The sequence below is a fragment of the Notolepis coatsorum genome, assembly GCF_963971535.1.
Source record: "Notolepis coatsorum genome assembly, chromosome: 6".
Classification (NCBI taxonomy): domain Eukaryota; kingdom Metazoa; phylum Chordata; class Actinopteri; order Aulopiformes; family Paralepididae; genus Notolepis; species Notolepis coatsorum.
In genome coordinates, this window is record NC_140170.1 from 95103442 (window position 1) to 95119421 (window position 15980).

General features: G+C 43.8%; 1 protein-coding gene across 1 annotated transcript; it reads left to right on the top strand.

The window, feature by feature from the left end:
• Positions 1 to 1078: 1078 nt before the first annotated feature.
• Positions 1079 to 13803, top strand: LOC311229611 (taste receptor type 1 member 3-like; the record flags this gene model as incomplete). Its single annotated transcript, XM_084315687.1, has 9 exons — positions 1079 to 1155; positions 2330 to 2527; positions 2778 to 3078; positions 3515 to 3871; positions 4299 to 4727; positions 4989 to 5039; positions 5208 to 5328; positions 12506 to 12876; positions 12964 to 13803. The coding sequence occupies exons 2-9, from the start codon at positions 2331 to 2333 to the stop codon at positions 13801 to 13803; spliced, it is 2667 nt and encodes an 888-aa protein (XP_084171813.1). The 5' UTR covers positions 1079 to 1155; position 2330.
• Between the last annotated feature and the right edge of the window lie 2177 nt (positions 13804 to 15980).

The following is a 15980-nucleotide window of genomic DNA, read 5'->3' on the forward strand; positions in this document are numbered from 1 at the left end:
AGCCCCTGCTAGAGTAGCTCTAGCTGCCCCTGTTCCTCCTCCGGCTCCAGACGAATGTCTGCTGGACATTCATCTGAACTTCCCCTTGTCTTCCTCATGCATACCCTCCTGGTGCACTGGTGTATCTTTAATGTCTACATGTCTCTCCGTGCCCTTCCCCTGCTACATTGTCTCTTGTTCCCTTGTTAATTGTTATGTTTATTAGTTCCTTGTATGGTTGTTATGTTTACTCTGTCTAGTGTTCTGTCTTTTCTTGTGTGTGTTAGTTCTGTGTGCTTCCCAGTTTATTCCCCAGTGTGTTTGGCCTTATGTTTTCCTGTAGCCCTGTGTGTTAGTTCTGCTTTCCCTCTCATGTGCGTCTCGTTCTAATTGCCCTGCTGTCTCTCTAGTGTTAATTGTTCCCCCTATATATGGTGTGTGTTCCCTTCTCTTGTTGTCGGTTCCATGTTTGATGTCCACGTCCTTGTTCATGTGCTGTTCTCCTGTGTTCATTCTAGTAAGTTTCCTAGTGTCAATTTGTTTGTTCCACCATTCTTTGTTTTCGTGTAAAGTTTGTCTAGTTTGTTAGGGTTTTTATTGTAGTCAGTTGTTCTATTTTTCTTTGCCTGCCTTGCAGTGAATTTGTGTTGTGCCTTTGGACTTGCTCTCATTTATGAGATTATTCTTTGTTTTGTATTTTGCCCTCTGCCAGTCTTAGCTGAGCTATTCCTTGTTTTGTTTGCTGCTGCCTTTGAAGTAAAGACTTTTTAAACTATTCACCCCTGGCTCCACGTCTCGTATTGCCTGTTGCCTCTTATCCTCGTTCTGTTCAGCAATTGGGTCCTCCGACAACACTATCTTTAACACGTAGTTCGTAACTACCCCCGATGAGCAGGATGGCAATTCGCATTGGTTGTCTCCGCCGTCTGTGGGTGAATGTGAGGCATAAATTGTAAGCGATTCGGATTAAAGCGCTTTATGAATGCAGTCCATTTACATGTACCATTAGTCAAATCAGCATTGCATGCAATGTGTTCACCTGTCAGCCAGATAGTCAAACACAAAGCTTTTAGGCAGTCTTCATAGTCCATTGGTGAGACAACACTGGAGAAGAGGTGGATGAAGACAGGAATTCACTCTCTATCGAGTCTCTTTGGGGCTTCCTTTCTTTGGAAGGTGAGTTAGTGCACATTATAGAGTGGTAAGGTAACTAACTTACTGTACATACTATTATTATTTACATATTTGTATTGGCTTTTTTTCTTTTCTTTTTTTTTCTTTTTTACAAACATAAAACATGCAACATAACAATAAAAATACATAAAAAAATAAAATAAAAGGAAAGAAAAGAAGAAAAATAAATATATATGTATTTGGATATTGTGTAGGCTATTTGGAGCTTTCGACAGCTCATGTGCATGGGGCAAAGGAGGCAACAATTGGAGTGTGGAATAGTCTGGCTGTACAGCTGAAGTCCAGTGTAGGTTGAGGTGGGGATGGTGGTTGTGGCTTGGACCTCAGGGGGGGGGTCAAGGGATGTGGAGTTTCCTCCTTTTTTTGTGTAATTTCTTTCTTTTCCTTTTCCCTTTCCTAACATTTTTTATAAAAAGGTTATTGTGATCTTGTTTTATTAAATAAAAACATTGATCACAAAAAAATATTCAGTCTATAAATATGTAAACATTGAATGTATATTACCTCTGATGTTTAAAGCTATAATAGTTCAATTGATATTATTGAAAGATGAGCCGAAAGTGGACATCCTTGTCTCAATCCTAATTCATTTGAATTACATACAGTATATCCATTGTTTATTACCTAGGTTATGATAAAGAACTTTGACCCAGTTAATAAGCTCTGGACCTAAATAAAAAGTGAATGCATCCTATATGACATTTCCAGCTAGATCTACCAAAAGCTTTTTCAAAGTTGGTGATATCATTTGTATCATCTAAAAGCTATGCATTTAGGGCCCGATTCAGGCTTGAGATAAATGCATGCAGTGTGGAGTTAATACCAACATTGCCCTACTCCCATTCAGATCTCTTTCCTTCTAATGGAGGTGTGTCTCAAGATAGTTGTATTCAGACTTGCAACTTAATAAAAATGTTACTGCATGATACAGGCTCCTGAGAAAAGGTAGAATAAATCCAGCACATAGATTATCATATCAATAATATCTAAACATGCAAATAATCCCTTCATCTATATGTATGCTGATTCCTACTTTACATCTGATGGCACCCCATCATCTACTCCATAACTAAGCATTCAACTTATCCTTATCCTTGTATCCTGTAACCAAGAGTCTCTCTCGTTCCTCTCCCCTCTTTCGGCCTCTCGTTTAAAGAATGGCTATGTCTTTTAAACTGCTGGTTCTGTTCTGGGTGTTTGGACTGGGATGCAGTCCGAGTTCACCTGGCTGGTTCCAGAACATCTCTACCAATCTTTTCAACTTATCTGGGGATATTTTGTTGGGAGGACTGTTCCCCATCAACCAGCTCACCAGCAACCTCAGTCTGGCGCCTGGTAACATCAGCTGTAACAGGTGTGGTATTAAGGACAAATAATTGAGAGAACTTCAATAATTTTGGTAAAGAAATGTTGATACCATCTGTTTGTAAAGTATTTTATGTATAATGACACCACACAACCAAAAACAAAGTATTTGAATAGTGATTTTGACATAATTTACCATGGCAGCGATTGAAGCTTCAAAGCATTTGGGTCAGCCCTACTATAGATGCATGAAGAACCTTCTTAACTATTATTTTCCTCCCTTTACTTCATCCGAACAGAATAGATAAGCAAGGTCTGGGTCTCGCTCTAGTGATGAAATACACTGTGGATGAGATAAATGCCAACCAAATCCTGCTCCCAGGCATCAAACTGGGTTATGAGATCTTTGACACATGCAAACAGCCTGCCGTCACTTTGAAGCCCACCCTCTTCTTCCTCACTCAAAACTTTACAGAGGATTTGGCTGTCAGGTGCGACTACACTGACTATGTGACCAGGGTGGCAGCCGTCATTGGCCCCTTCACCTCAGAGATGGTCACAATCATTGGAAAACTCCTAGGATTCTTTCTGATGCCAATGGTTAGTTCAGCACAGGAAACTACGAAGTTGGACAAACTTTTTCATAAATTATAAATTATTTCAACTGCCTACACCAACTGTTTACCTGTTTAACATGAACATTGACATGCGAACAAGATCCAACCAAACTTAACATACATATTTGTGAGGGACCCCAAAGTGTCGTAGGCCACATTTGGTTGCCGTGTTTGGTTGTATTAGTGCCACAATCAGGAAAAAGTGGCAATTTTTCAATGGCCATATTAGGCACTATTTCACCTACAGTGAAATACTTTCACAGCTATGTTCTATGTGGTTTGATAAATAACTTTAGCTAAATAAATGTTGCATCAAACTTCTTTGATTCTTCTCACTGTGACAATATTTGGCCAATGTGATTGGGCCCCGCAATTGACTGCTTGCAGTTGTATTCTAAATCGCTTTTCTCTATCCTTAGATTAGCTATGGTGCTAGCAGTGTCCAATTTAGCAACAAGGAGATCTATCCGTCATTCCTGCGCACGGTGACCAGTGACAAGTGGCAGGCAGAAGCCATGGTGGACCTGCTGAGAACGTTTAAGTGGAACTGGGTGGCCGTGGTGGGCAGTGATGATGAGTATGGACGCCAGGGTCTGCATGAATTCTCCACCATAGCAGAAAGAAAATCCATCTGTGTGGCCTACAAGGGGCTGATCCCTATCTACAGTGGTACTGAAGAGAGGATCAATGAAACCCTTAACAACATCAAGAATAGTAATGTGGGAGTTGTGGTGGTCTTCTCAATTTCACAGTCAGCCAAGCTCTTCTTCACAGAGGTTAGAAACAAAACTGCCACAATACCACTCATGTCAGAACCATATTTCAGAATGTGCATGCAGAGTTTTACACAGCTTGCTGTGGTAGCAAAGTTGTTGAATATTAATTTAAAGGAATAGGTTGGATTTTTTTACACAAAGTGGTATGAATTACTCAGGCACCGACATTAGCTCAGGCACCTTGGTTCCTTGGTCAGAGATCTGGCTGCCAGAATTCCAGTGTATTACTACGCACTGGAGGCTGTTGACATATCATGCTGCCTACAGTATATCATGTGCATGCATCAGTTTCACTACCGATGAGTAATTCATACCACTTTGTGTAAAAAAAATAAACTAAATCTGAACTATCCCTTTAAAAACAAAACCATTTGGAAATAGATTGTCTTCTAATTCTGTTCCGTTTAAAATCCAATGTTGTGATCAGGTTATTAGGAGGAATTTGACAGGTGTGTGGATCGCCAGCACAGCATGGGCCATACATAATAAGGTGGCCTCCCTCCACAACATTCACACAGTTGGCACCATCATTGGATTAACAGATATCACCCAGCCACTGAACCTTCTCACCAGCTACACCCAGGAACTGTTGTCCAGACTAAGTAAAGAGCGGATGGACAGCCCCCCTCCAGTCCCAGAGTCAGGAGCAGCCTATCCCCCTGATCCCTGCCCACTGTGTTGGAACTTGTCACCTGAGAATATTAGCCTGGTGGAGGTACCTGCAGTAAAGAACGCAGCTTTTAGTGTGTATGCTGCCATCTACAGTGTGGCACAGGCACTGCACAATTTGCTGGAATGCAACGCCACCAGCTGTAGCAATACGTGGGGACCTCAAAGCAAAATATATCCTTGGCAGGTAAATTCACATACATTTTTTTGCTTTTCTATTAGTGTAAACAAAGGAAATTGCATACGTTTTATAACATCCAACAAAATGATTTATGAATGTAATTTTATATTGCAGCTGTTGAAAGTGCTGAAGAATGTTTCTTTAGACTTGAGTGGAAGACATTTAGTGTTTGACAGCAATGGCGATTCAAACACAGGATACAACATTGTAAAATGGATCTGGGAAAAGCAAAGTGTGACGTTCAAAGGTGTTGGAACATTTCATCAGATCTTATCCATCAACAGATCTCTCATCGAATGGCACACAGAAGATTCTATGGTAACCTCCATAGTTATTTTGATCTATTCCCCCATTAATTAATTCATTCATGGATTTCAATGTATTCTGTCATTACGACCTAATTTATTGCTTAATGAAATTAATAATAATAAAAACAATTCTATGAGACCACTTTAACATACAGTTCATCTTACTGTACTACCACAGGTTCCGTTGTCTACATGTTCAGCTGACTGTGCGGAAGGTCAGGTGCAACATGTGAAAGGCTTACATTCTTGCTGTTTTTATTGTTTCGACTGTTCAGAGGGCACCTTCCTAGCAAAACGCGGTGGGTCCTTTTCTTTGCACTTTGATTCTAAAATAATCTTCTAATCAGTGGTGGAAAGTAACTAAGTATCTTTACTCAAGTAAAATGTCTAGCTACTTGTACTTTATGTGAGTATTAGGGAAGTGTATATACGTTTACTCCACTACATTTATCTGAACCCATCAGTTACTAGTACTTTGAAGAAAAATGTGTGCTGTCAGGCGATTAAAAAAAATAATCTAATTAATTACAGGATTTGTAATTAATTAATCTAATTAATCACATTTTAATCGCATAACCATTTTAGGCCTGATGTTTTATATTCTATAATCATATTTCAAATTGCATGTGTCCAGATGGCAGAATTCAGTACTGTATCTACAAAACCTTCTGTTTAACCCTTTCACTGCCACACGACAGAAGGTTAACCCTTTACTATCACACAACTGACGGTTGTGTGATAGTAAAGGGTTAACCTTCTGTGTATTGTCACAGTGAAAGGGTTAATCATCTTCCCTTTATTCCTTTGCTTCGATTTTTCAGGTCTGGTCAATTTTTGCATGGTGTTATTCACAGTCAAAGAAATTAAAAAGAATTTAATTGATATTCTCATTTGGTTCATTACAATTTACTCAAGCCTAGTAACAGACACAGTATTTCTGACACATGGAATACATTCCCTGAGATGTCCCTAGAATCAGATACCAAGAACATGCAAATGGACCATTTAAAAAAAAATTAAATGTTTATTCTATGTTCTTATGAGATAAAAAAAAAAAAAAAAAAAAAACAATAATAATAATAATAATAATAATAATAATAATAATAAGAAGAAGAAGAAGAAGAAGAAGAAGAAGAAGAAGAAGAAGAAGAAGAAGAAGAAGAAGAAGAAGAAGAAGAAGAAGAAGAAGAAGAAGAAGAAGAAGAAGAAGAAGAAGAAGAAGAAGAAGAAGAAGAAGAAGAAGAAGAAGAAGAAGAAATTATTAAAAAAAATTAAATTTTTAGTTAATTTTCATAACACGCTAATTTGCTGTGTAATTAATTAATCTATTTAACGCGAGAAACTGACAGCCCTAAGAAAAATATGTATGAAGATCATACACTTTCACAGAGGACGTAATCAGAGCACCATGACTGGACCACACACCACTTTAAAGGGGACATGCATTGCTATTCCTTGCACTATTTTGGCAACTTTACACAATTCCTGTGAGTCTATTGAACACATCTGTACGTTTTTATTTTTATTTTTATTCATTGTTTTATATTTCTTTTCTAATCAAGTACTCAAAAGCCACATTGTTCTCCCTTTGGATTTCAGGCTGTGTTGGCCTGGCTCCGCCCATAAGCACTTTGAGTGACAGTCATCCACACAGTCTGCGACTGGCACAAAGAGAGAGATAGAGAGATAGAGAGAGAGAGAGGGAGAGGGAGGGAGGGAGGGAGGGAGAGAGGGACACGGCGCATAAAGTTATCTCTCCACTGCTTCCCCGCAAGGTCCAGGTTGTGTGTAAATGAGTATGTGCTACTGCTGCTTCCCCACGAGGTCCAGGTTGTGTGTAAATGAGTATGTGCTACTGCTGCTTCCCCGTGTGAGGTCCAGCCCAGGTTGTGTGTAAAATGAGTATGTGCTACTGCTGCTTGCCCGCGAGGTCCAGGTTGTGTGTAAATGAGTATGTGCTACTGCTGCTTCCCCACGAGGTCCAGGTTGTGTGTAAATGAGTATGTGCTACTGCTGCTTCCCCGCGTGAGGTCCAGCCCAGGTTGTGTGTAAAATGAGTATGTGCTACTGCTGCTTGCCCGCGAGGTCCAGGTTGTGTGTAAATGAGTATGTGCTACTGCTGCTTGCCCGCGAGGTCCAGGTTGTGTGTAAATGAGTATGTGCTACTGCTGCTTGCCCGCAAGGTCCAGGTTGTGTGTAAATGAGTATGTGCTACTGCTGCTTCCTCGCGCACGGTTTGTTTCCCCGACAGAAGCTCCTCTCTCTCTCTCCCTCTCTCTCTCTCTCTCTCCCTCTCTATCTCTCTCTCCCTCTCTCTCTCACTCGCTCGTTGTCTGCCTCGCTCTGTTTGAGGAAGTGAAGATAATTCCACTCGCTCTGCTGTCGCTGTCAACCATAGAGGGGACGTTAGTTATGCAAATCACTGCTATATTCACGTCAGCAAAACTGTCAAATCAGAACAGCTTAGTTGAGTGAGGGAGGATCTTGTGAACTCGAGACTAGACTGATGAGTCAATATGATAATTAACGACACAGACCACATTGATATAATCCCCAATTGCTAGGAAAACATGCTAATCACTGGAAAAGGCCATTTATAATGCATGTCAACATTTAGAGGTCACTGGCTCTAGTACATGCAATAGCAAATATTTCTCTACTTTTACATAGAATTTGAATGGAGGACTTTTACTTTGACCAGAATACTCACTTATCTGGGTATTTCTTATTTTACTTAAGTAAATTAACTGTGTACTTCTTCCACCACTGCTTCTCATATATTTAAAACGGAGGTTATCCTATAACCCTAGTTATATGACTACTGGCAAAGCGTCTCGCTTCGCCTATTGGACTACACTCGTGCCTATTGCACATGCCTGAAAAAAACAATCATGCACCTTACATCTACCCAGCCACGCCTACCTCCGGTCGTATATAACCCGGTGTAGTAGCCATGCTCACCCTTCTGAGTCTGAATTTCACTTGAAAACAGCCAGGGGTCCTCAGGGCCGTAAAGTGAGACACTTCGCCAGTAGTCATATAACTAGGGTTATAGGATAACCTCCGTTATATTTCCTACTGGCTCCGCGGCTCGCTTCACCTATTGGACTAATGGGCGGAGCAGGGCACATAGCCCTGATAAATGTACCCCCTGAGGTGCCATACGGCCACCAAAGCGGGGAGGGTCCTATCCCCACACTTGTCCTAACGAGGAGCGGAGGAATAAGACTCCGACCATGCGTAATAGGGCGCAGCTACCCCAAAAATGCACAAGGTGAGAAGACCTTTTCTGAGGGGGCAGTTCGCAGGTCCAGGGGAAGAGCGTTCCAGAGCCTTGGTGCCGTCACCTCAAAGGCTCGATCACCCCTTGTTTTGAGCCTGGACCTGGGGACCACCAGGAGGTGCTGATAGGCAGATCTGAGTGAGCGGGTGTTGGTGTAGGGATGGATGAGTTCAGTGATGTAGATAGGGGCCTGACCGTGGAGTGCTCTGAAAGTAAAAGTGAGGACTTTGAAGTGAATTCTATAGTGTACCAGGAGCCAGTGCAGGGATGCCAGAATTGGAGTGAAGTGACATGATTTTTTTGACCCTGGCTGCAGCATTTTGGACCATTTGTAGTTTGTCTGTGGATGATTTGGTGAGACAGGTGAAAAGTGAGTTGCAGTAGTCAAGCCTAGAGGAAATAAAAGCATGCATGGACAGTTCTAATTCAGAGTGATATATGATGGTGCGTAGTTTTGCAATATTTCTGAGGTGAAAAAAGCAGGTGTGTGTGAGTGTTTTGACATGTTTGTCTAGGTTCATGGCCTGGTCGAAGACAACACCCATGTTTCTCAGATGGGGATGTATGTTGTCTTTAAGGGACCCCAAGTGAGTGGCCACTCTAGCTGCAGTCTTCTCAGCTGCTACGATCAGCACCTCCGTTTTTGCAGCATTTAACTGGAGGAAGTTACTCCCCATCCAACTCTCAATGCTGAGCAGGCACTCCTGGAGAAGGCTGAGTTTCTCCATTTTATCGGGTTTAAAAGAGCAAAGTAGCTGTATGTCGTCTGCGTAGCAGTGGTATTTAATGCCGGTGAATTTATTGATGAAAAGGCCTAAAGGAAGCATATAAATGGAAAAAAGGAGTGGTCCTAGCACCGATCCCTGTGGTACCCTACATGAGAGAGGGGTGGGGTCAGATTTAAAAGGACCCACAGCCACTGAGAACGTTCTCTCCTTGGCATGTGGGGCAAACCATTTTAGAGCGCTCCCAGAGCATCCTGCATCCTGCCAGCAGCCTAGCAACGGGATGCAGAAGAGGTCCCAGCCCTAAGGACCGCACGAGAGACAGAGCTCTCAGCCAGGTCCACGAGATAGAACCCGACCAAAGGACCTGGTGAGGACCACAAAGCCGCAGCATACGTGTCCTCCACCGAGGCTCCTCCAGGCAGGGCAGCAGAGACCGCCACCCACAGGTGGAACGCTCTGACGTCTGCGGGGGAACCTGCCCAGCCATGGCGTAACCTGGCGTGCCCTAATATGACCAGTGTGACAGGCGTTGTTTTTGACAGCGCCTCACCTCCATCAGGGCCACCGCCTGTATATAGACAGGTACTCTGGTCGACCCGAACAAGCGTATAACTCACCCGCTCATCTAGCGGAGGTGATGGCCAGGAAACACGCAGTCTTTAAAAGACAGCTGCTCCAATAGCTTACGCTTGGGAGGTTTAACAGACACCTAATAGCCTAACCAGGACTAATTGGAGGTCCCGGTTAGGGGACAAATCACGCTTTAACAGGCTTGAGACGCTGTGCGCCCAGCAGAAAATGTTTTCCCGGAGGGCGGGCGGAATATCAGGACACGACATCGGGTCCAAATCTTCAGCCCGCCACCTCTCTTGAAAATATACACCACGGCCCACATGAACCGCGGCCGTGGGCGGAGCGTGCACGCTCCGGATGGTATCAACATCGATACCTATTCATTCCAGTTTCAACCTCTCAGCGGCCAGGCCATCAGATGCTGTCTAGCAGCCGCTGATGTGACAGGGCTCTCCCCTCTGGTTGTGGGGCGTGGGACGGCACGGGAAGCCTGGGTCTCATAGGCCGCCGACATCTCCTCGGAGAGGGGGCCCATGAGGAGAGGAATCTTCCTCCCTTCCTCCAGGGACGACCGCTCTAGCCACAGATGTCTGTGCATCAGGATTGTAAGTGCTGTCACCTTCCCAGAGGCTATAGCTTGCAGCTGTGTCAGGTGCAGTATAGACCCAGATGCCTGGGCGAGGGTCTCTGCGTTGTCTGGACCCAAGACCACGTCGCCACCTTAGACATGAAAGCGGCTAGCTGAGCGATGTTAGTCACCGCTGCCAGGTTCTGTACCACGGCAGTGTAGGCTTCCTCAGCCCACACCGCCACCTTCCGGGCCGAATCACCTCTCGGCATCGGCTTCCGGTCGGGGTGCCACTATATTATTTCCGGGCAAAGGACAGAGGCGAGTGGCTTGTCTAAGCGCAGTACGCCGGTCCTAAGCCCTTTGACCCGGCCTTCCACCTGTGTAAAGGACAGGCATCGGCGGGGGTAAAGGGAGTGGGACCCCGTTGGCTGCAGCTGCAGCCGCCATAATATTGGGGAAGACGAGCAGTAACCTTGACTGCTGTCTGAACTCCTCAGAGTATATGTTCCGCGGGCCGGGGTAATTAACCCTGACGCGCCGAGCGGGGGGTAAGATTCGGGGTCCCCAGTCTGACTAGACGGGGACACACCAGGGAAGACCCATGGTACTTCCCCCTTGCCCGGGAGTGGCTCTCCCCATGGGGCCGGGGTAATTAGCCCCAGCGCGCCAAACAGGGGGTTGTATTCCACCTCAACAGACTGCTCGCTGCTCACGCCTCCCGATTGCTCGGTGCGATGAGTGAAGGCTTCGACGCCACCCAACACAGCGCCGGGGGTCCCTCTCCCACAAGACCGCCGCGAGCCGTCCCCGGACTCCAGCGATCTTCCAGAGAAGTATTGCCGGTCAAAGGACACTCCACGACGAGCGGCGGATGACAAGCGCTGAACTCGCTGGGGGAGTCCTGACAAGGACTTTTTGGGTGGTGGAATATCCATCTCTAACTAACAGCAAAACTAAATCGTACTCTCAGCGCTGCAGGTGCTTATGAGCGGCCTTTTCGCGTGAAAAAACGAGGAAGGGTGAGCATGGCCACTACACCGGGTTATATACGACCGGAGGTAGGCGTGGCTAGGTAGATGCAAGGTGCATGATTGTTTTTTTCAGGCGAGTGCAATATGCACACGAGTGTAGTCCAATAGGCAAAGCGAGATGCGGAGCCAGTAGGAAGTATAACTGCAATAATGATTTTCTGACCTCTAGTGGGCAGCATGGAGCCACTCTAAAGAAACCCTTGATTTCTCCCAAAACCAAAGCCTTGTGTTGTTTTACCAAAGTGAATGATCATTTTAAATTAGGGATGTCCGATATTATCGGCCGACCGATATTATCGGCCGATATCGGCAGTAAAATGTGATATCGGAAAATATCGGTATCGGTTTAAAAAAATAAAATAAACAATAACAATATTTGTTATATATATATCCAGTGAAATTATTAGTTACCTGAAATTATTCAGTTTTTTGGGGGGGGAAACCCTGCATATATCGGTATCGGTTGATATCGGTTAATATCGGTATCGGAAATTAAGAGTTGGACAATATCGGAATATCGGTATCGGTAAAAAAGCCAATATCGAGCATCCCTATTTTAAATACACAATATTTTAACTAAAACATTTGCTGAAAAAGAACAGGATTGTTTTTGCGCACAGATGACTAGATTTCAATAAATAAAATGTTCTCTTGGGCATTTCCTGGTTATTAAACAAGGTAGGCAAATACTTTACCTACAAACATAAAACTGTTCTGACAGCACAATGTTGATGTAATTACTTTTTAAATACATAGGTTTATAAAATAAACAGTAGACAGATAAATGATGGAATAACAATAGACTGGTTGCTGGGGTTGAGTAAGAAACCATTAAAGCAAAGGGTTGACTGAGTTTTGAAAATAAAATAAAAATACTGTTAGAAAATTGCAGCTAATAATTGTATTAAAGCAAAGTAAATCCATAAGTAAATAATTAAGAACTTAAAAGGGTTACTCTGGTTGTTTTCTATTTTTCTGATCATCATACTGATCCATTCCAACCAAAATCTAGTCAACTGGACCAAGGATGAGAGAGTTGTGTTTTCCTAGGTGCTTGACCGCAGCTCGCCTACCGTTGCATTTGAATCCATTGAGGAAAATAGACAAAACAAAGTAATTTCAGAATTTAGGACATTTTGCTGCTTTTGATGACATTTTCAGTGTTTCATGGTTGCTCCATTTTAACAAACTGCAGATGGGCGAGATTTAAGTGTAGGTCAATTATCCTTTAACTTGTACTGCTCTCTCCTGATTATGTCCTAATTATTGATCCTCACTCTTGACTTGAAGGGAACAGCCAGTGTACAAAATGCCCTGAAGGCCAGTGGTCCCTCATCCGCAGCAATAACTGCACTCACCCTACATATGACTTCCTGTCCTGGAGCCAGCCTGAGTCCGTGGGAATGATGCTGGCAGGAGTGGTGCTGCTGGTGTGCCAGGGGTCGGTGGGGGTCTTGTTCCTGAAGCACAGAGGGACCCCACTGGTGAGGGCCTCTGGAGGACCCATGAGTGGTGTGGCCCTGCTCAGCCTGGTAGGAGGCTGTCTCAGCCTGCTGCTGTTCCTGGGTCAGCCAGGGGACGTGGTGTGTTGTCTACAGCTGCCCCTCACCTCCATTTTCCACACAGTGGCCCTCTCCACTATTATGTCCATCTCACTACAGGTGAGGACTGTGTGCTGCTAGCGTACGGTAAAACATATTGGTAAGGAAAACGTGATATTACCCAATTCTGCTACCTTCTCTTCACAGATACTCTACGTAACAGAGTTCCCTCAGAGGGCTGCCTCTCACCTGGATACATTAAGAGGTCTCGGAGGACACCTGCTAGTGCTGGCCTGCTGTGGTGTGCAGGCAGGGATCTGTGGCTGGTTTGTACAGGAAGGACCCTCTCTATCCCGGTACCTGGCTCATTTGAATGTGACCTTTGTAAGGAGGTTTCTGCCATGCCCAGTGGAGCCAATGGTAGGCTTTGGCCTGATGCAAGGCGTCAATGGCGGCTTGGCCCTCATATCATTCATGTGCACCTTCATGGCAGCAAAACCTCTCCATCAGTACAACCTATCCAGGGACATCACCTTTTCCACCCTGATATACTGTGTGATTTGGGTGTTCTTCACCCCCATTTACAGTAGCCTTGTAAAGGAAGTAACTAAGTTAAATTCCATTGCCTATGTGTCTTTCAGTCTTGTGAGCAACATGGGACTGGTGACAGCCTATTACTTCCCAAAGTGCCACCTGCTGTTGAGGAAACCTGAGCTCAATACCTCTGACTACTTCCGTAGCTTCCTAGAAGCAGCCCCTCCAACTCCACAGGAAGAACCAGAACCAGAACCAGAACCAGAACCAGAACCAGAACCAGAACCAGAGCCAGATCCAGATCCAGAGACACAGGCACAACCAGGGCCAGAGTCACAGCCACAACCAGGGCCAGAGTCACAGGCACAACCAGGGCCAGAGTCACAGGCACAACCAGGGCCAGAGTCACAGCCACAACCAGGGCCAGAGTCACAGCCACAGCCAGAGTCACAGCCACAACCAGGGCCAGAGTCACAGCCACAACCAGGGCCAGAGTCACAGCCACAACCATGAAGCAAAGCCAGGACAAGAGCCAAAGCCACAGCTAAAACTAGAGACTGAATAACAGTGAGCTGGACTTACTATAAGAACCATGACTGGTGTGTTCTGTAATGTATGATGATGAATAAAACTAAAGTTAATATCAGGTTGATAAATGTTGATAATAAAGAAAATATATATATATTTGACTGAGACAGTTGCTGTGTATTATTTATTCAATACGGCCTGAAAAAGATCCAGGTAACTTCCATTAATAAGAGAATAGAGAAAATATATTTTAAATAGAATATGTCTGACGGTGAGCGAGTAAATTGTCCTTGGGCAAGACACTTAACCTACTTGCCTCGTATGAATGTGTATGCATGTGAATGAATGTTGGTGGTGGTCGGAGGGGCCGTAGGCGATGATTATTCGCCACGCTTCCGTGAGTCTGCCTCAGGGCAGCTCTGGCTGCAATTGTAGCTTACCACCACTGGTATGACTGTGTATGAACGAATAATGGACTCTGTGAAGCGCTCTGAGTCAGAGAAGAGCGCTATATAAATCCAATCCATTATTATTATTATTATTAAATTGTTATTTTTCTTTAATAATTTGTCCTATTGCAAAACATCAATCACCCAGTAGTGCTTCAATAGTGAAAGAGCAAGTAGTGAAACGTGTATGGCATGCAAGTGGCAAGAATTTACAGAGGTTGGACTAGAAATCTGAATAAAATTAAGTCCCTGCTGGTAATTTGGGCCTGTTTTTGTCCTGTATTTGTCAAAGGGGTAGCGGTGACCATAAATGGGGAAACACCAACCAAATTAAGAATTCAAATATGTTATTTCCATCAATCAATATTTGTGAACATCAGCTACTGTCTCCCAAAGCCAGAAACCAGAGAAGGATTTCTGCATTGATGTGGTGTCGGATTCCCTGGATATACAGCAGGAAGTTCTGTCATATACTGTACCTTCTTTCATGTAATAGATGCTACGTTCCAGGGACTTTCCAGTTGAAAATTCTGACATCCGACCTCCAAGTGTTCCAGGTGCACGTCACGGACTGTGAAAAACTGTGAAAAAATCCCCAGTTGCGAGTTGTCTGGAACACTGCATGAGAGAGTACACAAATCTTACTGTAGAGTTGTGAGGCAATCAAACAGTTTCTGCCCACAGGCCATCAGACCTGTGAATGCCAGCTCCTCCACCTAGCCCCCCCCCCCCCCCCCCCCCCCCCTGGTGGATTATTTTTGTCAAATTTTGGTGAGAGTTGTTTCTATACAATTCACTTATATGACATTTAGGTATGACACAGGACTACACAAGCATTTTTATACAAATGTGCACCATGGGTGCTCTCAGTGTCACCATAACCACCTTTCCTAATTCATTTCTATGAAGCAGCTCCAGATTTTTAGGATTGCAATATGAATGTAAATGTATGTCACAAATTTGAGTCTTGGCACTCTAGAGTTGCTTATGTTCACTAATATTCCGGGACTGTCTTAGACCATATAAATAACATGTATGTATTCTTAAATTGGGTGGTGGTTCCCCTTTAAGGTTAGAGGTGAGGTTGTGCCTGGAGGTTTTTGCCAGTTCAATTCCCAAGACTGAATGTGTGGGTGGAGGAAGTGAATAAGCATTGGTCTCATATGCATGTGCTCTTGAGCAAAGCAATTAGCTCCATTGGAGTTGGTCTGTGGTTTGAAGACTGGCTAGCTTCCGGATGTGAATAACTATGAGTCACTATATAAAATAAAATAATAATAAATTAATAAAAACACCATCTTCCTCATGATATGGAGTGCATCTAACATACCACTGTATATTGTGTACTCAGTGTACTGTAGGCTATATGCAACAGCAGAATAACAAATTAACTACATCTGAGTTACTGTCAGTTGTTTATTAGCAAACACTTCAACAAGAAACCAACTCTAAGCTGTTCCTTAGTAACACATAAAACAACCACTAAGGTTGTTCTACTGTGTAAAAGGACAGATCTATGTAAAGAACAAGGAGGGAAACGTGATATCCAGCTTGTATGAATGGACAACATCACATGCAAACATGCATGCAAAATTATGGAGAAACAAATGCAAGTCAGCTGAATGCAAAACGTGAAAGTAGAAAAGAAAATGTACCACGCAACAATTCCGAACTACTGTAATGTTGTACTACCATTAACAATAACCATGATCG